The 26,308-nt window shown below is 40.4% G+C and overlaps 1 protein-coding gene and 1 long non-coding RNA gene across 2 annotated transcripts in view; one reads left to right on the top strand and one right to left on the bottom strand.

The window, feature by feature from the left end:
* Positions 1 to 7,454: 7,454 nt before the first annotated feature.
* Positions 7,455 to 11,839, bottom strand: LOC118896889. The gene is made up of 3 exons (XR_005020323.1): positions 11,646 to 11,839; positions 7,909 to 8,002; positions 7,455 to 7,528 (listed from the first exon to the last, which is right to left on the bottom strand). It is a non-coding gene; the product is annotated as an uncharacterized LOC118896889 (long non-coding RNA).
* The window catches only part of STOM (stomatin), a 31,121-nt gene continuing 15,701 nt past the window's right edge, over positions 10,889 to 26,308 (top strand). The window contains exon 1 of the mRNA XM_036855512.1: positions 10,889 to 11,054. Within this exon, the coding sequence (XP_036711407.1) occupies positions 10,994 to 11,054 (61 nt within the window). The 5' untranslated portion in view covers positions 10,889 to 10,993. The remainder of the gene's footprint in view (positions 11,055 to 26,308) is intronic.

Here is a 26,308-nt window from a genome sequence, read left to right as displayed (position 1 = left end):
TCCCCCGTTAATGAAGAGAATCTGGGAAGGGAGGGGAGACAAGTGTTGAACGCGTCTGTGCTTTTTCTTTTTTTTTTTTTTTTTTTTTTAAATTTGGGCTTTTTTTTTTTTTTTTTTTTTTTAGCTACTTTATTTATTTATTTATTTATTTTTGGCTGTGTTGGGTCTTCGGTTCGTGCGAGGGCTTTCTCTAGTTAACGGCAAGTGGGGGCCACTCTTCATCGCGGTGCGGGGACCGCTCTTCATCGCGGTGCGCGGGCCTTTCACTATCGCGGCCCCTCCCGTTGCGGGGCACAGGCTCCAGACGCGCAGGCTCAGTAGTTGTGGCTCACGGGCCCAGCTGCTCCGTGGCATGTGGGATCTTCCCAGACCAGGGCTCGAACCCGTGTCCCCTGCATTAGCAGGCAGATTCTCAACCACTGCGCCACCAGGGAAGCCCTGCTTTTTCAAATAGAGTGGTTGGTTTGTATTTGCGCGATCATTAGGGCTTTTGGTCTGTTTGTTAATCCAGAAGGTAAGAGGGCTGCTCCCTGGTCTCCCGGGATGGGTTTGCTTTGGAAATTCTCTTAGTGAAGGGCTGTGCACTTTGCAAATGGTCTAGCCCTAGATGGGAGTCGGTTCCTCTTCGATTTATTTCTTTGCTCCACGTATAGTTTTCTTAGCTTATGTTGAATCCTATTGTCTCCTTTCCGATCACAAAAGTAATGTTTAATAGTTTCCTTTGTTTGTTTTCTGTTTTGCTTTGTTTTTTTAAAGTAAGCAGAAACATGTTTTTTAAATTAGGATTCTGAAAGGAAGAAGTAAAATGTACAAGTTTAATAAAAATGGCCTTCCCCGCATAGCACAGGGAGATCAGCTCGGTGCTTTGTGACCACCTAGAGGGGTGGGATAGGGAGGGTGGGAGGGAGGGAGACGCAAGATGGAAGAGATATGGGAACATATGTGTATGTATAACTGATTCACTTTGTTATAAAGCAGAAACTAACACACCATTGTAAAGCAATTATACTCCCATAAAGATGTTAAAAAAAAAAAAAAAAAAGGCCTTCCCTTAAAAAAGAAAAATCCTAAAAGTGGAAGGAAAAAGCAATCATTAGTTTACTTCCTATATATGGTTTGACTAACTTTTAGTAACCACAACCCCTATGTTCAGTACAGATTAGAAGAAACCTTATATTCAGACCATTTTAACTCTTCAGGGGATGTGGATTCTATCGGGAATAAACTTTTAATTTTTCTTTAATTGAAACAGTGTTTACCGTTAAAAAATCACATGGCACTGAGAAGCAGAAAAGAAGATTTGAACAAATGGAGAGAGATATACTTGTGGATCAGAAAACTGGCCATTCAGCCATCCATGCACTACCGACTTCTGCCAGAGGTTAGCTTCCCTAAGCCTGTCATGAAATACCGACGGATTTCCTGCTTCCTTCAACTAGTCAACTGGTATCTTTGGATTTTCTCTTTCAATCTAATCCACCTGCCATCATCTTCCTGCTTTTCAAATTGTATACATCACTTTATTCCTTGAGTTTCCTTTGCCTAAAAAGAACCCTTTCTTCACCATTTTCTGTTCTTGGTAAGATGCAGCACTTTTTCCCCAGGTCACACCAGCCCAAGAGAAAGTAGTAAGTCTCCCAAATCCGTATGTCTCTGACTCAGATTCGGACTCTACCCGCACTTCAAGAGCTCCAGTTTCCCTGCAACAGCTTTGGGTGCCCCAGTGGCTGCCTCATGGATGCTCTACAGAAAAATCCTCTTGATTACCCACTTGGTTGGCGCCATTTGCTCTTCTGCTGCTGATGTTCCCTGGCGTTGCTAATGAACAAAACAGCAGCCAAGCTGCCGTGGCCACCGGCGGTACTATAGCTAGCTACTGGGACCCACCAACAGGTACCAGTCCTGATGGAACCTGCCGATGTCTGTGCCATGGGTCCTGTCCTCTGACACTTCCCAAGCCTTGCAACTGATGCTACTGACACTTTCTTTTCTCAGTGTTACAGCCACTATAATTCCTACACCATTTTCCACTTTAGCTACCATGCTCTATCATTCTGAGTCTGAGAGTTGGGCTGTAGAACTAAATGCATAAGCCTCTGCTATACTCAGATCATCTGTCCACTACAATGCTGGCCAAATGTCCTTCAATCAAACATAGGTTCCTGAAAAATCTTCCCTAGTTTAAAAAATTAAGCATTTATTTATTCTGCCTTTTTAGGAAAAACTTAATTCATCTCCAGTTGATAAAGGAAAGCTCCTCTTTATTGAAGAATGCTAGATAGTGATAATAAATGTAGAAAGAATGGTAGAATCAGAAAATCACCATTTGGCACCCCCTGCCCCTCAATGAAATAATTGATTCAGGCAACAACCATCAGTGGATGTCAAAAAAGATAAATAAATAAAACAAATATGGCAAAATGCTAGCACTTATTGAATTAAGTGGTGGGTAAATTCTTTTAATCTTCTGAAAAAAATTTTTTCAATAAAAAGTTGGGGCAGGGTCAAGTCTCCCTTAACTTAAGGTGAGGTCTTTCTCATGAGGATTGGTGTTCCTTTATGTAAATGGAACCCTGGTGTCATCTACCCATGCCAGAAGCCAGATATACTGACTTGTGAGGTAAGCACAGCTTCAGCCTGAGCTGAGAACCCTGCTACACTTGAGTCATAACGCCTTCCTGATGCCTTCCTCTTTCTGACTCTTTCAGCTCTGTTTCCTCCCAACTGTCTTAAGGACAACCCTTGAAACCAAATATGAGTTTACAATTGCATAGTCACAACAGGGAGCAAACCAGAACCATCTGGGGAGCTTTTTCAAAAGATACACACCCAGAGCCTGACCTATAGATATTTCCATTCTTGGGTGGGCCTTGGGCACATGATCTTGAAAAAGTCTCCAGGTAACTCTGATATACCTCTCTGAAAGAGAGGTGTTTCTCTGAAACTATACTTAGGCTTTTTCCTGAAGAATCTATACAAACGTCCCTGACTTACAATGGTTCAACTTAATGATTTTTTGACTTTACAATGGCGTGAAAATATGCATTCAGAAGAAACTGTACTTTGAATTGTGAATTTTGATCTTTTCCCAGGCTAGCGACGACACTCTCTCTTGATGCTGGGCAGCCACAGCTCCCCGTCAGCCACACAATCACGAGGGGAAACAACTGATACAATTAAAACCATTCTGGGGCTTCCCTGGTGGCGCAATGGTTGAGAATCTGCCTGCCAATGCAGGGGACACAGGTTCGAGCCCTGGTCTGGGAAGATCCCACATGCCGCGGAGCAACTAGGCCCGTGAGCCACAACTACTGAGCCTGCGCGTCTGGAGCCTGTGCTCCGCAACAAGAGAGGTCGCGATAGTGAGAGGCCCGCGCACTGCGATGAAGAGTGGCCCCCGCTTGCCGCAACTAGAGAAAGCCCTCACACAGAAACGAAGACCCAACACAGCCAAAAATAAATTAATTAATTAATTAAAATAATTTTTAAAAAAAAAACATTCTGTACCCAGACAACCATACTGTTTTTCACTGTCAGTACAGTATTCAATAGATTGCGTGAGGCAGTCAACACTGTATTATAAAATAGCTTTGTGTGAGATGATTTAGCCCAACTGTAGGCTAATGTAAGTGTTCTGAGCACGTTTAAGGTAGGCTAGGCTAGGCTATGATGTTCAGTAGGATAGATGTACTAAATGCATTTTCAACTTACAATATTTTCAACTTATGATTTCAACTTAGGTTTATTGGAACATAACCCCATCATAAGTTGACGAAGATCTGTACACATAAGAAAGGATGGGGGCAGATTTAGAAATTGAAAAGATAAATATCAACTTAGGAAACTGAAAAAAATTCAAATTGTTGGTATGGTAGTTATTAATGCTGCTCACTGATGTCTAATTCTCTCTTTCCTAAACCCAGAAAACTGCACTTTCCCCCGCTCGTTTGAAGTTGGACCTAGCTGTGTTACTGGCTTTGGCCAATGAAATATAAGCATCAGTGCATGTGTCACTTCCAAGCAGAAGACTTCAAGAGGCAGTGCACAAGTCACCATATCCCCTTTTCCCTCCCTTGGTGGTGGTGGAAGCACATGTTAAGATGGAGCCTCCATCAGCTGAGATCCCTGGGTGACTAAGATGAAAAAGCCTCTGTCATCCCAGGACATGAAATGGGAGTAAGAAATAAAGATTTTTGTGAAAAATCATGGAAATATGGAAGTTGTTCGTTAATGCAGCATAATCTACTCTTATCTTGACTGATAAACTGGCAAACCTTTCACGGAGCCTAACCAATTTAAAGAGAATCAGTTCTGTCTTCATCAATGACTAAAAATTTACAGAGACGGTGTTGATAGAGGGAAACGAGGGAGCTTTAGGGTCAGAGCTACCTAAGTTTAAATCCATGGTGTCATTGTTTGTTGTAATAGTAAAAACAGTATATAAGGTCTGTGTAATATACAATTACTTTTAGTAACCACTAACACTTATGAAGTGCTTACTATGTGCCAGGCACGTGCTGAGCACTTTACATGGATTATTTCACTTACTCTTCCATAACTTGCCCAAGGTCAGAGAGCTAGGAAATGGTGGAACAAGGATTCTAACACAGGCAATGGAGGCACAGAGCCTGTGCTCTTAACCACACCTCTATTTGCCTCACTCATTTGCCTATTCTATAAACGAAGATTAGGCAATATGCAAAAAGATAACATGAGTGATTACTTATCATGACCTACGGGAATGCAGTACTGTAAAAAGACGGGGAGCAAAGGCAAAATAATCAAATGCTACATTACTATGCTTGCATTACTTAATGGCTAGTATCGAAATGATCACTGTTAACTTCTTTAAATAAAGGTTTTTTAAAGTAAAGATACAGTGTACAAACAAATAGCACCCATAAAATGCCCAATGATGTAGTAACTGTATCCAGTAGCTCCAAGCCATTATGTCTTAAAGTCCAAGAAAAAAGTTTTCAAGAATAGTGAGAAGATATTTTACACTCAGCTAGCCACAAATGATATACTGGGATCATTCATTTTAATAACCTTACGTTCATGTATCAATTGTTAACTACATAAGAAAACACCATTATTAAATGTGAAGCTATTTGTTCTGGGCCCTTTCTTCGTTTGTTTAACTTCCTCCTTTCTTTTGCTTCCTTATATAATACTGTAAGAGTACAAGTACAGACTTTCTACATAGACAGTCATGTCTTCTGCAAACAAAGACAGTTTTATTTTCTCCCTTCCCAATCTGTATACCTTTTACTTCCATTTCCTGTCTTATTCATTAGCTAGAACTTCCAATATGATGTTGAAAAGGAGTTGCCTTGTTCCTGATCTTAGTGGGAAAGCTTCTAGTGTCTCACCATTAAGCATGATGTTCACTGTAGGTTTTTCGTACATGTTCTTTATCAAGTTGAGGAAGTCCTCTCTATTCCTACTTCACTCAGTTTTTATGATTAATGACTATTGGATTTTGTCAAATGCTTTTTCTGCATCTATTGATAGGATCATGTGACTTTTCTTCTTTAGTCTGTTGATGTGATGGATTACATTGACTGATTTTCAAATGTTACACCATTTTATATGTAACTGTATATAATTCTTTTATACATTGTTGGATTCCATTTGCTAATATTTTGTTGAGAACTTTTGCACCTATGTTCATGAGAGATACTGGTCTGTAGTTTTCTTTTATGTAATGTCATTGTCTGATTTTGATGTTAGAGTAATCCTGGCCTCATAGAATGAGTTAGGAAGTACTCCTTCTGCTTCTGTCTTATGGAAGAGACTGTAGAGAATTGGTATAATTTCTTTCTTAAATGTTTGGTAGAAATCACCAGTGACCCCATCTGGGCCTGGACTTTCTGTTTTAGAAGATTATTACTTATTCAATTTCTTTAATAGATAAAGGCCTATTTAGATTGTCTATTACATGATCTTTTGATAAGAAGGGTTCATTCCACCTCTCTTGTTAAGATATTCCATAACTTATGGCTTCATAATTTCCTTCTCAGTTTGGCATATGCCTTTTAGTCCACTGTCATCTCTTATCACTCCCACTCCCTGCATATCTGACTACTTACATTTCCCCAAAATTGTCAAACTCTGTCATACTCCCATGCAGTTACAAGGGCTTCTCTGTATTCCTAAGGCATCCTTTTCTAACTTGTATTTATCCTACCGAACTCAGCTTTCTGCAGAAGCATTTCCTGATGTTTCCAGGCCAGTTAGCTGCCCCATTCAACTTGTATAATAGAAAAACAAAAATTATTCTTTAAAATTACCAAAAAAATCCAAACTTTTTAATAGTTATTTTAAATGTTCGCTGTAATTCAAGGTATGCAATAAATAAACTATAAGATACTGACCTGGTTGTGGATTGTGTCCTTTATAAATTCATTATCTAGGACAGACAGACACACTTTGACACAGCACATCAACGACGATACAAACACTGAACAATAAAGTATCATTTCAAGATAAAGGTTAAGTATATATCAAGATTGAAGACAAACGTGAGTATTCATTTAGGTGTATGCTTAGATATGTCACTTATTAGGAATGCATTACAAAATGTTTGAGTCTTTTTGTTTCTTTTTATTTATCCTGAATGATTAAGAGCTTAAACTCTGAAGTCATATAGACTTGGAACAAACACTACTTATAATCTGTGAGATCTTGGGCAAGGGAGTAAACCAAGCCTCAGTTTCCTCAAGGAGATAAAAAATAAACAGTAACTGGTAGTGATAGTAAATGATGGTACTGATATTACTTGAATTATTAAAAATAGTGTCATTATGTAGACCTCTCTTTCATTCCACATACAGTGATGGAAAAAATATTTTTTATCATGAATCCTTAGTGCCCTGTGAATAATACCCTGTTGAAAAGAGAACCCTTTCTCCAACATAGTGCCCCTTTATTCATTTTTATAACTTTGACAGAAGTAGTTGAATATAGCGGCCACTAGATGGAGCAACATTCCTAGCAGAGTAATCCTAACCAAGAACTTTCCTTTCAGTATTTATTAAAAATAAATCATGTCTAGAAAAATAATCACTCATAATTATAGGTTACCTGGATACATTTAACAGGGAAACATACATGACTTTGAATACCTCAGAGATATTAATATGAGAAAACAAGCAGGACAAAGATTTGAATACACCATAGTCATATGTGGTATTATGAGCTGAACTGTGTTCCCCCAAAATTCATATGTCGAAATCCTAAACCCTGGGACCTTAGAATGTGACTGTATTTGGAGGTAGGGTCTTTAAAGAGGTAATTCAGTTAAAATGAGGTCATTAGGGTGGGCCCTAATCCAATATGACTGGTGCCCTTATAAGAAGAGGAAATTTGGACACAGAAGTGTACAAAGAGAAGACGATGTGAAAACACAGGAAGAAGACAGTTATCTACAAGTCAAAGAGAGAGACCTGGAACAGATGCTTTCCTCAGGCCCGTTAGAAGAAACCAACTCTGCTGAACCTTGATCTTGGACTTCTCACTTCCAGAACTGTAAGAAAAATATACTTCTGATGTTTAAGCCGCCCAGTCTGTGGTGTAATAAAAATATACTTCTGATGTTTAAGCCACCCAGTCTGTGGTACTTTGTTATGTAAACCCTAGCAAACTAATACATGTGGAAAGGAATACCAGAAAGAAAACTCCATGAGGGCAAGAATTTTTGTCTTTTTTGTTCATAGTTTTATCCCAAGCACCTGCAACAATGCCTGGCACATAATAGGTGTTCAATAAATATTTGCTTTGTGAACTGATAAATAAAGCAGATTAATAAAATTCTTGCCATAGATGACTCTATTAAATACCACCAATGTTTCAGTAATGCTTTTTATTTTCATAAGACCTGAGGACACAAACACCCAGTGCTCTTACCAAGTGCTGTGGTGTAATTGGTCTGCTGCCACAGCCCAAAGGTACAAAATCCACTGGTGAAACTCCTGCTATGATTCAGTTCCGGAGTAATTTCCTGAAGAACAGAAGAGTTAAGAAGACAAAAATGCTGCTGTAATACAATAAATGTGAATTAGTCCACACAGAGAAACAGATCAACCTAGTTAGACCCATCCTGCTGAAAATGCCACAAACAGACATAGCTTGCTGGTACTGCTGTTCCCTCAAAAGCATTTGGTTAGCTGATTTCACTGCAGTCACTGTGAACAGCCTGGAATCATAATTTAAAGGAAAAGAAAATAAATAAGGACTTTCCTCTGTTGTTCTTAAAGCATTTCTTACATGGACACAGGAAAAAGACTAATTAAATTTCCTTCTGACTTATTCAATTATGAACTCATGGTGCATGTCTGTCTCAAACCCATCTCCATGTCTTAATGTCGTCACTGTCACCATCAATCAATACTTAATTTGGTACCCTGCATATGCTAGGGAAATAACAGCAAAATAAAACATGAAAGAAATATGGAATAAATACTCTGATTTTAACTTACATGCAAATATACTTTAAATAACAGCTAGAGGAAAAATTCACCAAAATGATAATAGTTCTGTTAGAGGCAATGATACGAGAAGTAATTCTTTCTCTCTTCAAATTATTTGTAATTTTATATAATAAGTCTCAGTTTTTAAAGCATAAAGTTCTCAAAAAACATTCTACCTTCTAATCACTACTGGAAGAAATTTTAGGACTAGAAATTCCCCCAAAGGGAGAGGGTGATACAATAATATTTATTTTTAAAGTACATTTAATCAATACATTTATACAGAATATGCATAAGAAAGCCAGAATACAACAGTTTCATGGGCAAGTGAAATTCAGCATTTTAAAATCTAAATCTGTAAATTCCCATCTATTCTGAAAGTAATCTAAAAATCAAGTCAAATCTTGTTCTCAGTTTGGGGCCTGGAATTAGCTCCCGAACTGATGCAATCTGAAACCAGGGCCAACAAGTGTTTACCAAAGTCTTTGTCCCAAAGGGTGAAGCCTCTTTTCTAATTCTCCAGAAGTGATGCTGTTGGAATTGCCTTGAGAATTGAATCAAGGCAGCAGGCAGGAGTACAAACATTAAATTCATTTTGAAATATTTTCCTTTCCAGCAAAAATGCAAGCTAAATACTTTTTCACAAATTGATTATGCAATTTGTAATCAAGCCCTCCTTTATTAAAAGTTTTAATTAGCTGCCTGTGCATTTGCTCCTCATTCCTGGGAACCGCGGCATAAACAGGAAGTTCATGCCTCTGGGGCTTATTCGTTGTGGAATGGAAAAAATGAAGCTGTGGACTTTCTCCAGGATAATTGAGAGAAAGGATCATTAAATAACTGTACTCCCCCTCCTTATCTTCTCCAGAAGGCTTATAAACCAAATGACTGCACAAGCTGTACTCCACCCCCAGGAATATAAGCAGTTCTTTCCCACACGTGACTGGAGATCAACTTGAGAGCTCTGCATTAGCCTTGAACCACACCCTAGTGTCTGTACCCCAAAGCAACGAAGATCAGCCACTCTCTTAACACCTGTTACAATCGTGTGTGCTCCACTTTCTACCGTGACAACCACAAGGCTCCAGACCTAAAACTAGAGAGAAAGTCTACCATTTCAATTACCCAAACACCACAAAGTGTCAGATATTATAAGGCCAAAGGGAGAAATTTGTGGTGATGGAATAGCTCTGTATTTGACTGTAGTGGTGGTTGTACAAATCTATGCTTGAGACAAAATGGCATAGAACTATATATACATTTGCGCCACTGTCAATTTCCTGGCTTTGAGACTACGTATAAGTAAGACGTAACTATTGGGGGAAACTGGGTAGAGGGTACCTATAACCTCTCTGCACTGCCTTTGCAACTTCCTGAGAATCTGTATTTATTACAGCATGAAATGTTTTTAAAAGTGTACCTGCTTGTGTGCATCACCATACTTTGAACGTTTGCATTCGGACAAGTTTTATCGAGAATAAAACACAGCCTGGTTTTCAAAGGTGAGGTTTCAGCCACCACCCAGCACAAAGCGTGAGGTGGGGAATACTCTTGGCTGTGCTTTTCCCTCCGCCTGGGATTCCCTTTCCGACCTCCCGCCCCGCCAGGCCCCCTTCCCAAGGGTGGCTCCTTCTCATCTTTCAGGTCACACCTCAATGCCACCTCCTTACAGCGGCCTTCCCTTGTCTCCTTAACTAGAGTAGCTGCCCTCGGCTATCCTCTGAGTCCCCCGTGCCCTTCGTCGCGCTCTTCCTCACGTATAATGATTTGTTTACTTGCTAGTTACCTGTGTCAACTCCACGAGGGAGGGCCCCGTGTCTGCTCCTTGCCCGCTCCGTCCCTAGCAATGAGCACGCTGCTTGGCGACGGCAAGGGCTCGGAAAGGATTTTATTTGAATAAAGGGCACCACACTCGAATTCACTCCCTTGGGCTCGAGGGTGGTCGCGCCGCTTTCTTCCCCTCACACCATGGGTGCTCCCAGTCTAGGGCTGGGCGCGGCGCCCTCACTCTGGCCACACAGGTGCCTCTCTGCCTCCTCCCTTCACTCGGACCCTACCCCGCCCAAGGAGGGCACCATTTTCTTCTAATTCGTCTGCCCAGAAGGGGCGCCTTTTTCTTCTTCGTCGCCTTTTCTCAGGCCATCCTCTCAACCCCCTCCCCTGTCTCTTCAGCCGCAATTCCCAGCCCTGTGGCCTCCGCCCCTCCCTTCCGGCACCGCCCCACCCTTCCGGTGCTGCCCCCGACCCGGACCCCCGCCTCAGGGGTGCCTCGCCCCTCAGGCCACGCCCCTCAGCCCTGGGATAGCGGGAAGCTCCCCAGAAGCTGCCGCGCGGGAGGGGAGGGCGGTGGAGGGTGGGGGCGTGTCCTCCTCGGTCCTGGGCGTCGATTGGCCGGGCCGCGGGCAGTGGGTGGGACTGCTGGCTGGGTCTCGGGCTCCTGGGTCGCCTCCGGGCGTTCCTCGCCGCTCCCGCTCTGGCCCTGGCGACAGCGACCTGAGAGTAGCGACTCCGGTTCGGGCATCATGTCTGACAAGCGGCCATCAGCAGAAGCCCAAGCCCGGCGGCTTCCCGACTCCTTCAAGGGTGAGCCCTGTGCCCCTGGCGAGGCCCTTGGGGTCACCCGCCGCCCCTTAACTTTCCCCTCGAGAGCGAGCCTCAGCCCAAAGGTCCCAGGAAGGTCTCGGATGTTTCTTAGCCGAGCAACCGCTGCTCAAAACCGCGGTTTCCCCACTTGTACACTGAGAATGACGAGCCCTACTTCGCGGGCTGGGGGTCAGGTTTAGGGATGTTAGGGTGCTGAGTGCAAGCCCAGTGCCCGGCACACTGTGGACACTGCAACAGAGGGCGCGTCTCCAGTGCCCACAGCGTTATCCAGCGGCTGCCAGATGCCAGGCCCTGTGCCAGCGCTTTCCGCTCATTATCTCGTGGCATGCACGCGGACGAGGACGTGCCTGTGTGACTGGCGGCCAGCGAGTGGTGGAGCCGGGCCCAGACCTGCACGCCACACCCGGGAGCCTGCGTCTTCGCCCCACTCCCCCTTCCTTCCCGCCCCATCGGAGGCCAGCTCCTTTACCCAAACCTCGCCCACCCCCAGAGTGCGCCGCCGTCCTCCCGAACTAGAAAGAGCTCCTACCCCCCACCCCTGCCAATTTCCTATTAAGCCGCAAGACCGACCTGTGTAGTTTCGCCACATGTTCCCGACACATTTGCGGAAGAAAAGAAGGAAGTCTCTTCTAGCATCCTTCCTGTATCTCTTTCCAGCTTCACTTTCTGCCCCATTCTGGCCCCTCCACTTCCTTTGGTCTAGAAACCTCGCCTTCCGGACTTTTGTCCCTCACAAGGAACTGTAAGTTCCCCACCCTACCAGGCCCTTCCCAGTCTTTTTTTTTTTTTAATTTTTATTTATTTATTTATTTATTTATGGCCGTGTTGGGTCTTCGTTCTCTTCATCGCGGTGCACGGGCCTCTCACTATCGCGGCCTCTCTTGTTGCGGGGCACAGGCTCCAGATGCGCAGGCTCAGTAATTGTGGCTCACGGGCCCAGTTGCTTCGTGGCATGTGGGATCTTCCCAGACCAGGGCTCGAACCCGTGTCCCCTGAATTGGCAGGCAGATTCTCAACCACTGCGCTACCAGGGAAGTACCCCTTCCCAGTCTTGAAGGTGGAAATTGTGTGAGTGACTCAGTTTGTTCCCCTGTGAAGGTACTAGTACCCTTGAGAGGCCTATCACCTAGAACCTTTATTGGCTATCCTTGCGGGGGAGGGGGGATTCACAAAGAGAGGCAATAAACCATTTGGGAGTACTAGTTGCCTCCCCGGGGCTCTTAGTGATCCAAAGGAATTATTTCTAAGGATGGAATTTCAGACAGAATGACATAGTGAAAGAAGTTTAGGGGACTGGGTGGGCTTTTCCAGCACCCCGCAAAGAACACTGTACTGGACTCATTTATTCTGATTATGTGTAATGCCAACCTTGTCCACCGATCCCTTATGTCCCCGTTTCCTTTCCCCAGCAATCTTTGTCTTTAGTTCCTCCCCAGGAACATCAAAAGAATCACAGAAATCTTTATTCCTCTTTTCTGTACCTTGGACAGTTATTTTCCCAAATCAGGAGTGTGACAGAGAGGATGTACTTGAAGAAACTGATACTCAGAGAAGTTAAATTACTTTAAAGTCACACAGTTTATAAGTAATGGAGGCATATTTGAAGTCTGGGTTTGACTGATTCTAAAACCTGCCCGTATAAAAATTGTGCAGTCCACCTCTTTGGTGGTCAGTTGTCTCTCGCTAGAAAGGAAGGTAGGCAGGATCCTTTCATCTGTACCCTGATGTCCTGGTGGGAAACTAAAGGACTATGAGGACAATGTTAGAAGTTTGGTGAAACTGCAGTGGGAAATCTGTAGAAATTCTTTGGGAATAAACATGATCTTTGTACTTAATGTTAGTTGTCTTTCATGGTCACAGAACAGCTTTCACTCCTAAATTCTTTTTGTTGGTTCTACACTACTTTTTAGACAGAAGTCTTTTTAAAATCTATTGAAAACTGTGCACCCTTTCCTCTGAAAATCATATATACAAACAAAATTTTGCTTGGTTGCCGTCTTTTTTTTTTTTTTTTTTTAATTTATTTTTGGTTGTGTTGGGTCTTCGTTGCTGTGCGCAGGCTTTCTCTAGTTGCGGCGAGCGGGGGCTACTCTTCATTGCAGTGCGTGGGCTTCTCATTGCAGTGGCTTCTCTTGTTGCGGAGCATGGGCTCGTGGCACGCGGGCTCAGTAGTTGTGGCTCGCAGGCTCTAGAGCTCAGACTCAGTAGTTGTGGCTCACTGGCTTAGCTGCTCCGCGGCATGTGGTATCTTCCTGGACCAGGACTCAAACCCATGTCCCCTGCATTGGCAGGCGGATTCTTAACCACTGTGCCACCAGGGAAGTCCTGCTGTCACCTTTTTAAAAATGTACGCCTTAGAGACCTGACACTGGTAGGAAAGCCACTACTAGAATTTATTTATTTATTTATTTATTTATTTTTTTTTAAACATCTTTATTGAAGTATAATTGCCTTACAATAGTGTGTTAGCTTCTGCTTTATAACAAAGTGAATCAGTTATACATATACAATATGTTCCCATTTCTCTTCCCTCTTGCATCTCCCTCCCTCCCACCCTCCCCATCCCACCCCTCTAGGTGGTCACAAAGCACCGAGCTGATCTCCCTGTGCTATGCGGCTGCTTCCCACTAGCTATCTATTTTACATTTGGTAGTGTATATATGTCCATGACACTCTCTTACCCTGTCACATCTCACCCCACCCCCTCCCCATATCCTCAAGTCCATTCTCTAGTAGGTCTGTGTCTTTATTCCCGTCTTGCCACTAGGTTCTTCATGGCCTTTTTTTTTTTTTTCCTTAGATTCCGTATATATGTGTTAGCATACTGTATTTGTTTTTCTCTTTCTGACTTACTTCACTCTGTATGACAGACTCTAACTCCATCCACCTCATTACAAATACCTCCATTTCATTTCTTTTTATGGCTGAGTAATATTCCATTGTATATATGTGCCACATCTTTATCCATTCATCTGTCGATGGACATTTAGGTTGCTTCCAGGTCCTGGCTATTGTAAATAGAGCTGCAATGAACATTGTGGTACATGACACTTTTTGACCTATGGTTTTCTCAGGGTATATGCCCAGTAGTGGGATTGCTGGGTCGTATGGTAGTTCTATTTGTAGTTTTTTAAGGAACCTCCATACTGTTCTCCATAGTGGCTGTATCAATTTACATTCCCACCAACAGTGCAAGAGTGTTCCCTTTCCTCCACACCTCTCCAGCATTTATTGTTTCTAGATTTTTTGATGATGGCCATTCTGACCGGTGTGAGATGATATCTCATTGTAGTTTTGATTTGCATTTCTCTAATGATTAATGATGTTGAGCATTCTTTCATGTGTCTGTAGGCCATCTGTATATCTTCTTTGGAGAAATGTCTATTTAGGTCTTCTGCCCATTTTTGGATTGGGTTGTTCGTTTTTTTGTTATTGAGCTGCATGAGCTGCTTGTAAATCTTGGAGATTAATCCTTTGTCAGTTGCTTCATTTGCAAATATTTTCTCCCATTCTGATGGTTGTCTTTTGGTCTTGTTTATGGTTTCCTTTGCTGTGCAAAAGCTTTTAAGTTTCATTAGGTCCCATTTGTTTATTTGTGTTCTTATTTCCATTTCTCTGGGAGCTGGGTCAAAAAGAATCTTGCTGTGATGTATGTCATAGAGTGTTCTGCCTATGTTTTCCTCTAAGAGTTTGATAGTGTCTGGCCTTACACTTAGGTCTTTAATCCATTTGGAGTTTATTTTTGTGCATGGTGTCAGGGAGTGTTCTAATTTCATACTTTCACATGTACCTGTCCAATTTTCCCAGCACCACTTATTGAAGAGGCTGTCTTTTCTCCACTGTATATGCTTGCCTCCTTTATCAAAGATAAGGTGACCATATGTGTGTGGGTTTATCTCTGGGCTTTCTATCCTGTTCCATTGATCTATATTTCTGTTTTTGTGCCAGTACCAAACTGTCTTGATTACTGAAGCTTTGTAGTATAGTCTGAAGTCAGGGAGCCTGATTCCCCCAGCTCCATTTTTCGTTCTCAAGATTGCTTTGGCTATTCGGGGTCTTTTGTGTTTCCATACAAATTGTGAAATTTTTTGTTCTAGTTCTGTGAAAAATGCCAGTGGTAGTTTGATAGGGATTGCATTGAATCTGTAGATTGCTTTGGGTAGTAGAGTCATTTTCACAATGTTGATTCTTCCAATCCAGGAACATGGTATATCTCTCCATCTATTTGTATCATCTTTAATTTCTTTCATCAGTGTCTTATAATTTTCTGCATACAGGTCTTTTGTCTCCTTAGGTAGGTTTATTCCTAGATATCTTATTCTTTTTGTTGCAATGGTAAACGGGAGTGTTTTCTTAATTTCACTTTCAGATTTTTCGTCATTAGTGTATAGAAATGCAAGCGATTTCTGTGCATTAATTTTGTATCCTGCTACTTTACCAAATTCATTGATTAGCTCTAGGAGTTTTCTGGTAGCATCTTTAGGATTCTCTATGTATAGTATCATGTCATCTGCAAATAGTGACAGCTTTACTTCTTCTTTTCCGATTTGGATTCCTTTTATTTCTTTGTCTTCTCTGATTGCTGTGGCTAACACTTCCAAAACTATGTTGAATAATAGTGGTGAGAGTGGGCAACCTTGTCTTGTTCCTGATCTTAGTGGAAATGGTTTCAGTTTTTCACCATTGAGGACAATGTTGGCTGTGGGTTTGTCATATATGGCCTTTATTATGTTGAGGAAAGTTCCCTCTATGCCTACTTTCTGCAGGGCTTTTATCATAAATGGGTGTTGAATTTTGTCGAAAGCTTTCTCTGCATCTATTGAGATGATCATATGGTTTTTCTCCTTCAATTTGTTAATATGGTGTATCACATTGATTGATTTGCGTATATTGAAGAATCCTTGCATTCCTGGGATAAACCCCACTTGATCATGGTGTATGATCCTTTTAATGTGCTGTTGGATTCTGTTTGCGAGTATTTTGTTGAGGATTTTTGCATCTATGTTCATCAGTGATATTGGCCTGTAGTTTTCTTTCTTTGTGACATCTTTGTCTGGTTTTGGTATCAGGGTGATGGTGGCCTCGTAGAATGAGTTTGGGAGTGTTCCTCCCTCTGCAATATTTTGGAAGAGTTTGAGAAGGATAGATGTTAGCTCTTCTCTAAATGTTTGATAGAATTCACCTGTGAAGCCATCTGGTCCTGGGCTTTTGTTTGTTGGAAGGTTTTTAATCACAGTTTCAATTTCAGTGCTTGTGATTGGTCTGTTCATATTTTCTATTTCTTCCTGGTTCAGTCTCGGCAGTTTGTGCATTTCTAAGAATCTGTCCATTTCTTCCAGGTTGTCCATTAGAATTTATTAAATAGAATTTATCGAGTGCTTGCCATATGCCAAATACAGCCTAAATGCTTTGAAAGCATTATCGAATACAATCCTCTAGCGGCTCCACAAGGAGAGTGTCATTATCTACCACTTTACAGCAAGAAAACGGAGGCTCAGAGTGGAAAAATCACCCACACCTGTGAACGAGGTTCAAACTTGGGCTGATTTTCCAAATCATTTTACCTATCCTAGAGCTGCTTCCAAATTGCATACCCAAAAGGAGGAACTTGTCAAACATCAGTACTTCACTGAAGGTGAGAGACAGTAAATAAAGCCCAAAGGAACCTGGCTTCAATCAAGACCTCCTGGCTAGACAGCTCCAGAGGGCTGCTTCTGAGAGAAGCAGTGGAATATAAAAGCCCAAACTGTCCCTTTATGATTTTGCTGATAATTAGTCTTAGGAACATAAATATGACCAAACCTAGGGCAAGACTAGTTTTTCTTAAAGCCAGTGCATTTGCTTTCTAATGAAATAATGCAGGTGGATTGCAAAGAAATGTATGGTTATAATTAAGAGCCATGTCAACAGAATAAATCCCTTCGGAAGAACGCCTGAAAATAAGCAGAATCAACGGACTGAATTGTTTATTTCAGCTGTTACAGCCGACCAGATTGGGGAGAACTTTGTAACTTATTTAATAATTAATTTGAGTTAAACCATCAATGGTCATAGATTAACTCAAATGACAACCAAGTCTACAAAAGTTGGCATTTATATAATTTTTTATAATTAAATAGGTTATTGGTTCCACCTGATGGTGTAACTTGTACACTGTAAAAGACAGAGTCACTGATCACCTGGTCAGCTTTGAAGAAAAAAATTTTTAATGTTGATAAAGTGATAAAGATTGGATTCAAAGTCTGTTTTTTAAGAAGATGTGGAAAAACATTTTCCTGAAAATTACTGTAACCAGAAAAAATGAGCACCTCTCCTGTGTCTGCCCGGCCTCTTGTGCCTACCTCTGTCATAACGTTTATTGCACAGTATTATAAACATCAATTATAATCACCTTTGTTAGACCAGGAGAGCTTCTGAAAGCAGAGATTGTGTCCTTCATCACTGTAATAAGTTCAGGATCAAGTGCATAGTAGGTTTGCAAAAATATTTGTTGAAAGAAAAAGGAAGCAGGGAGATAAAGACACCCATGGAGTAGATCAAGTTGTTAAATGTTTGGCTTACGTTGGTGGAGATGTTTTTCTGTTTACAGTTTATTTTTATTAAGTTTGTTACAACCCAAACTATTGATTTTAGGGTGTGGACATGTTCCTCATACAGATAGACTGTCTGGGTTTATATTATCAATAAAGGGATTATAATTGTTACGGTAATATATCGTACTTAAGGAATCTGCTCTTATGAAAGTGTGGAAAGAGCAATTAGAGGTCACAGTAGAAAGAAGGAAGTGTGTGTCAGGTGCCTGTTGACACACAAATCGTTCCTCCATTCTTTTTGAACCTTTGTCTGTACTCTGAGCCTCTATACTCTAGATTAGCCTTGAAGATACGGGCAATAATGTGTCTGTCCTAAAATATCAGACAATGAAAATTAGATACCAGCCTTACCTAGTTGTGGGTATGCACTGATGGTAGGATGGTATAGGATAGCGAAATGAGAGTGGAATCTCCAGTTTGAAGATCTGAATTGAGACCTCAGTAGCATCACTTACTACCTACGTCACTTTGGGAAGTCTCAATCTCCAGAGTCAATTCCTTGTCTTCATGTTGGGCTTAATCTTACTGTGGTATCTAGCTCCCAAGGTTTTAAGTATCAAATGAGAAAGTTTATATGAATGTACTTTTGAAACTTTAAAGTGTAAATTATTAAGATATTATTTAATGGGGAAAACAAAGAATAAAAAAGTTAACAATGACTATTCGGGAAGCCTAGTAGTTATACAGGAAATTAAAATTTATGGACAAAAAGTTGTATAAAAGACGGTCCAGGAAACTTTAGGCTCCAGCTTACCTCCCCAAATGTGGTCTGTTTCTCCTCCAGAGACAGAGTCCCCAAGCAGGTTGTTAGTCGATAGTTTCTCTATGGTGTGCAGGTCCCAGAAGGCAATTCACTTAATACACAATTTATTCCTATAAACTGTATCAGTAATGACCTTAAGGTTCTGATAATAATAATGGCTACTATTTATTGAACGCTTCCTAAGTGTCAAGCATTTTACATATTTTCTCCTATAAGATAATGACTATTCTCGTCCCTCATTTTACTAATGAGAAAATTTAGTGGTAGAATGGAAATCTGACACCAAAACTCCAAGCTCTTAGCCACTTGGAAACCTCATGATCTAGTTTCCTTATGCTTCTGTTTCCCATTATTTAATGAAAATGATGTTGCCCTCCAAAGACTTTTATGAGAAAAACTTAATTATAGTTACTTTTAAGATATCCAAGTAAAAGAGCTGGGAAAAAAAAGAACAAAACTGAAGAAGTAGGGGGGTTTTGTTCTGTTTAGTATATTTCAGGCCTAGTCTAAATTTAATTAACTTAATAACATTTTGAAATTGTTTTTCTCTCCAGTTTTTCTGAACATAACTATTTTTATCTTTCCAGATGTGGGTCATATTCAGCCCATCCTTCTACCTTCCTGAATTCTCTCACCTCACAGGTGAAAAGGGCTGATTTTAAAAAGAGAAAAGGAAAGAAAACATTTGGGGAAAGCATTATGGCCGCTGCTTTGGGACAGAGGATGATTCTGAACTGTATTCTTTTTTTTTTTTTTTTAAGTAACATTGGTTTATAAGTTTCATGAATACAACATTGTATTTCTATTTCTATCTACCTACCATACAGCATGCTCACCACCAAAAACTGATGAACTGTATTCTGGGATCCTGTATGCAGACATGTAATTTCCGTTTATCTTCTGTAATACTCAGCCTTTTCTTCCCCTCCCCAGAAAACAGCAGAATCTGGGAATTCCCTGGTGGTCCAGTGGTTGGGACTCTGCGCTTTCACTGCCGAGGGCCCAGGTTCAATCCCTGGTCAGGGAACTAGGATCCCAGAAGCCGCATGGCACAGCCAAAAACAAAACAAAACAAACAAACAAAAACCAGCAGAATCACTCAATTCATTCAACAGCTATTTACTTAACAAATGTTGTTCAAGCACCTGCTATGCACTGGGTGTCTTCCATGATAGCTCACTTACTCTTCACACTGACCCTCTGAGGGGGTACTCTTATTAGCCCTCTTCTTAGATGGTTAGAGTGAAGCACAGAGAGCTAAGACACTTGCCAAAGATCACACAGCTAATAAGTGGCAGAGCCAACTCTGAAGCCTTATGCTATACTACTTTAACAAGACCAAAATCTCATGAAGAAGACACTGAATAAGATAATTACAAGTATGATAAGTAGTGTTTAGAGAGGGTGAAGTGCTATAGGTTAGGAGAGGGGGCCCTATTAAAGACTCAGGGGTTCAAATTTAAAATTATTGATGATAGTCTCACCTATTTTTTCCTCCTGTTTTATGGCTAGAAATATTTGAATGAAGGAAAGCTACAGAAAATCCTCAAGATGCTTGGGAAATAAAATATTTATATTTATTTAATTTCCTGATTTTTTTTTTTTTAATAAATTTATTTATTTTTGGCGGGATTGGGTCTTCATTGCTGCACGTGGGCTTTCTCTAGTTGTGGCGAGCAGGGGCCGCTCTTTGTTGCGGTGCACAGGCTTCTCATTGTGGTGGTTTCTCTTGTTGCAGAGCACAGGCCCTAGGCGCGTGGGCTTCAGTAGTTGTGGCACGCTGGCTCAGCAGTTGTGGCTTGCGGGCTTAGTTGCTCCGCAGCATGTGGGATCTTCCCAGACCAGGGCTCGAACCCATGTCCCCTGCATTGGCAGGTGGATTCTTAACCACTGTGCCACCAGGGAAGCCCTCCTGATTCTTCTTGAGCTAAGCACAGCATTCCCTTTATTTCAACTTTCATTGAAAATCTTTCTCAAAAGGACTAATCCATTTCCTCTCCTTACTATCTCATGATAAACACATTTTGAGTTTTGTAATTCAAGTCACATAATGCTTCATCAGTACTAGTTCTTTTAGTCTTGTATCTACAGGTTTATAATAGGGAGGAAAAGTTATGGTCTCCAGTCATGGTTCTTAACTTGATACCATCTGGCCTGTAGTCACTCCAGTCCAGAGCATAATTTCTTCCCTAGAGGTTTAAGGATAAGGGCATTTGAAGAACTATAAACCATGCCTAATTAAAATAGTCTTTTGAAAGATGGGTTATAGTGTGTGCTTGTTTGCTTTCAAAGCCTCTGCCCAATGAACTGCAAGTTGCGGTCGCCAAATAAACAGCATCATTTTTTCAACATCTGTTTATTGACGCCCTACTATGTGCTAAACTCTGCTTTTCTCCCCTCTACCTGTTTGAATCTTTCTCTCTATAGGATGCTGCCTTCACTTTTGTTTTCTCTCTTCTCTTAACTCCTTTTCTCCATTTCTCTTATTTGCCTTTTCTTCTATTGTTTCCTTCCCTTCTCTGTCTTTCTCCTAAAATCCCAGTCATTTGAAAAACTCAGTTATAGTAAAATTTTAATTAATTGAAGACATACTTATATTCAAATAAAATATTTTATCTGCCGTTTTGCCTCTTTCCGCCTTGAATTCTTATTTATCAGGTCTTTTAAAGACCTTGTTTCAAAACAATTAAAGGGAAGAGAAACTAGGAATCCGGGAACTGTACCCTTACTTGAAATGCCAGAAGAAAGATCAGATGTCTTCTTTAACTCACAATGTCCTTCTCCTCAAATAGATGACTATATGACATAGAACTGGAATGAGTCGTATGGCCTGTGGACCAAATCTGGCCTACTGCTTGCTTTGTATGCCGCACAAGCTAAGAATAGTTTTTATTATATTTATACATTTTTTTAAAAAAGAGGAAGATTTGAAACTTATATGGAACTCAGATTTTAGTGTTCATAAATTACGTTTTCCTGGAACACAGCTGTGTTCATTCATATATGTATAGTCTGTGGCTGCTTTTGCAGAGTATTCAGTGGTTGAGACCGACTTTCTGGCCTGTAAAGCCTTAAGTGTTTATTCTGTGGCCCTTTACAGGAAAATTTTACCACACCTTGACATGGAATCTCCAATGAGGAGTAGTTGTGGCCAAAAAGAACACTTGTATGCTGAATATATATGCTTTTAAGAAAAACTCAAAAAATGTCAAGACCTTTCGTTTCGACCTACTATTGCCCCTTAAAACTTGCTGTTAGAACCAGATAACGTGTTTTTGAGACTAAATTCCTAGCCATGCTATCTTTCCCCACCCAAACAACACCGTTTTTGGCAATTTACAACATGAAGCATTTCACCTGTATACCGGGAAAGAGGAAGGAAAAGATTGTGCTTTAAATGTTGGTATTTCAATAATTCTTTGGCTTACCTTTTCCTTCTGTGTGTAGTAATGTGTATGACTCAGCCAGATTTTCACATACTGCGTGAAGGTATGTTTCTGGCCTTTGCTTGAAGAAGAAATCCTGTATCTTTTGAACTTTAGAATAGAGTCCCAATGGTAAATGGAATTTATTATTTCACATGATTTCTAGTAGTGCCAAATTCAATCAACCTTAAAGGAAATCGGCTGATATGGGATCATTAACAACATGCAGTACTCTGAAATTATGCCTGTTATAATCTTGAAAAGAATATTTTACTGCTTGTCTGGAAGCCAACCCAACAAAAATTACTGTACAACTTGGTTTTGTTTTTTGTTTTTTCCATTTGTTTCATGGTTTTGTTTTGTTTTCTTTTGTCTCTTCCCAGAAATTCTCTTGCTTTAGTACTTTGGGACTCTGGAAGGAATATTTTACATCTACTTTACAGATTTTTGTAAACATGAGAAATAATGTATATAAGGAGTAAGCTTGTGGCTGACATGTGATAGGCATTTAATAAATGGTTATTATTAGTGTTAATAAAATGTACCTCCAGAATGAGAGAAATTTAAGAATTGTGTAATTTCATCTTTTCAGCAAAATTAGTTTACACAATAAGGATGTATGGAAACTTTGCTAAAAGTATATTCAAAGCAACAGAGTTTCTAATTGAGAAAACTGGACACAACCTAAATGTTCATCATATGGAACGATAGAATATTATTCAACCTTTAATAATAAAGAGTATTTCCTGACATGAAAAGATGTCCACAATATAGGGGGGGAAACAGATTTAAAATTATTATTTCATTTTTGAAAAAAAGGAGGCTAGAAAAAATTCAAAGAACACATATATATTGTGTGTCCAATAGCAAGGCAGAAAATAATCACCATCCAGAGATATAAAAATATAGATCATTTTTCTTCCTCTATTCTAAACTATAATTTTAAATGTTATAGTGACAGTATTTTGCTTTTAAAATAAGAAAAAAAAGTAATATTTTTAAAAATTTAGTTTCCTGGAGGTAAGCCCAATTTGAATGCTCAATTAAAAAATGTTAATGAATGGGCTTATATCCATTTTCAATACCGTGCTTTGGTTAAAATTTTATTCTACCACAGTTTTCAGGAAAGAGTTTGGTAGTAAAAGAAAAAAAAATACTCTAAACCATGGCAAAGTAGTATTTACAACCAAGTATCATGGGATCCCTAATCTTTAAGATTGTTCCTACCCAGCAAATATCAACAAGTATATCAACCAAAATGTCTCAGAAATACCTATTGTTCATTATTTGTCTTTTACCTCATAAAGGTAGGAGGGAGGATTCAGTCCTCAGGGTAATGAGTGGGAATCTTGAAGGAAATGAATTTCATAAAATTTGGGGGGGTAACTGAGAATTTCTTTTCCCCTTTGGGCTGTAGTGACCGTAAATGACTAAGGGTTTGTTTACAGCCTGGTGGAGTCTAAGCCTCACCTCTCTGAGGAATGTGATTTATGCACCTTTTTAAGCTATAACCAGGTGGGGAAGAGTTTCAAGGGTTGAGAATGGGATAGTTTCATTTTAAAGGCACTAGAATATTATGAAATAGCGCCATTTCTCCAGTGTGTATGCTCGGATTATTTCTAGCTGAGCGTTTGAAAAGTGAAAGACCAAGCCCAGTTTTCAGAAAATCCGCTTAATTTCTTCTTCCTCTTGATTTGCAGTCAAATCCCATATACTCATCTGGGGTTTTCAAGAACATAATGGAAATTGAGCACAAAAAACCTGGGCTGTACTTTCCGATTTGTCCTTATATAGATAATAATTCAATAACTTAATAATTTGATTCATTAATCACCTTCTTGAAGGTCTTTGAATGTCCAGGCCTAGCCTGGCAGGAGGGAGGCATGAAGTGAGGGAAAAATTAAGTAGTTTCAGAGGCTTTTATCAAGAAGGGTAAAAGCCACCTATTTTCCCATTTTTCATCATGGAAATTGAACACTTGAGTGAAATAGGAGAATGACAGAAAACTGTCATCTGTGTTTACTGAGCACTGCCTCAATCCTGCAAGGCCAATCTGATTATTTCAAGTAAAGACACAAAGGTTCAGAGAGGTAAAGATCGCACAACTAATTAGTCACAGAAAGTTGAAACTTAAACATTCCCTATTCTCAGGAAATTCGTCTAATAAGGGATATAAATGCACAAGGAATTACATATCTAGTTGGAAAGCTGGCTAAGTATTTTATATCCACTCTCTGCAAGATACTGTGCTAGACATTGAGAATATAAAAATAAAAAAGAAACATCCCTGCCCTCAGGGAGTTTATCATCTATACTGTTCAGGACACAGAGCTTTGCCTGGAATATGGGAGACTTGGGGCAGTATTTTAGAAAGCACCAAATGCTGTCAGATAAGTATTTGTGGCCCATCTCTTCCTTGTTTGGAATTCCTTTCATTTTGGAAACCTAGACCTGAGCCTGGCAATGAGCCTTGAGACTGTCTCTTGCTATAAATAGGCACAGCTGGAATTAAGGGGGCTTCCTCTGTAAGAATATCAGATTTCATTCTTGGAACTCCTACCATGCTTTCCCAGCTTGGATTCTGTTTTGAGGAAGTGCTCCAAACACAACAACTTCTTTAATAAGGATTTTTTTTTTTTTTTTAAATTCAGAGGCAAAGGGTCAAAGAGTGAATTGATTTAGAACATGGGCTTTGGAGTGAGATGACCTATGTTTGAATCCCAAGTCCTCCATTTTGTGACCTTGGGAAAGATGTTGCTTCAGTTACTTCATTTGTACAGTGGAATTAAAAACACCTAACTTCACAGGGCTTTGTAAGGAGTAAATGAGATACGTGTCTAAAGTGATTTATTACAGTGCATGAAGTATAACAAACTGTCTAAAAAGGCTGCTGCGATTCACATCCGTTATGACAGCACCTGATAGGGCTTCTCCACCTATGGAGAAGTGGCCTTGCTTGGAATATTCTCTCACTGAACATATCCGTACCCCTCAAAATGATAACTTAGAAGCCTCCAGGATTAACTTAGTTCACTTTTACTTAAGTACGCGTTAGGATGTTAACCTGACACTATGACACAGGATCGGAAAACTACAAAGTCGTGTATAACCAAAGTACTCATGTGTATTTCTGGTTTTTCATCTTATGTTTTAGAGCAGTTGACCTGGATACCCACGTGTGTCTTTTCTTCATGCTCCCAGCCGTCACTCTGCTGCTTTCTTGGCCTCCTATTTATTCAAAGCCCCATCTCGCTGCTGTCTTCGCCCCTCCTTCTGATCTGAGTAGTAACCCACGCCTGGCCTACCTCTTCCCCTCTGACCACCTCCCTCCCTCCCATTATTAAAACAGCTCCTGGAAAGACAGCAGACGCCTTCTGTGGTTGATAAGAAAAGCGATCTATCCCTAGGCCTATTCAGTCCCTCTGTCCCCCACAGAAAGGAAAAACAAACTAAAAACGAGGAAGACATCAGACACAGAGAGGGGGAAGCACAACTTAGGAAGGGAAGGGAATTTCCCAGGATGACGGTGAAAGGCGATCAGAGGGATGGTTGCTGCAGCAGGAACATGAATAGGTCCAGACACGGCTCCAAGACTCTTCTTTGGAAGGTGAAATTGGTAGAATACCTGAGCCTGCTGAAAGGAGGTGTAGGCAATTGATGAAAGGTTTGGGGTTGAATCAATAAGTACATTGAAAACTAAGCAAAGGGGAAAAAACAGACATTGACTCCCGAAAAAAAAAAAAAGTTGTACAGGAAAAGAAAACGAATTATGCTTCAGTACATGGCTTAGCTCTGAATGGCATTTGCATATTCATGAAATATAAAATTGGATATTGATCTAACCAAAATTATGCAATTCAAAGGATGGGTATATTTATGTGGGGGGGAGGGGTAGAAAGTCAATAGATAAAATTCAAAACTGAAAAAACAACAAATAACCAAACCAGTGTATTATTTAGAAACGGGGGTTAAATACCACAATACTCAGCCGAAATAGCGGTTGCCTTGAGTAGAAGAAATTGGAAGAGGTGAGCAGGGGACCGCATTCTTGTACCCGTGGAACTATTTGACTTTTTTAGCTTTATGCAAGTTTAACTGATAAAAAATTAAAACTAAAACAGAAAAAGCACAAATGCATAGCGACAGGCTAAAAAAGAAGGTGAAAGAACAATATCTAGAGGGGAGAAACATAGGTGACAAATTTTATTTATTTACTTCGAAAAATGTGCATGCACATAGAAAGGGTTTGGAAGAATATTTATCATCTCTGAATTGAATGATTTTTCCCTTCTTACACTTTTCTAAATTTTTTTGCAGTGGGGCATGTATTATCTTTGTGATCAGACAAAAGCTATTTCAGGGAATTCCCTGGCGGTTCAGTGGTTAGGACTCTGCGCTTTCACTGCCAAGGGCGCAGGTTCAGTCCCTGGCCTGGGCACTAAGATCCCACAA

Source organism: Balaenoptera musculus, chromosome 6 (genome assembly GCF_009873245.2).
Source record: "Balaenoptera musculus isolate JJ_BM4_2016_0621 chromosome 6, mBalMus1.pri.v3, whole genome shotgun sequence".
Classification (NCBI taxonomy): Eukaryota; Metazoa; Chordata; class Mammalia; order Artiodactyla; family Balaenopteridae; genus Balaenoptera; species Balaenoptera musculus.
This window is presented reverse-complemented; position numbering and strand designations above follow the sequence as displayed.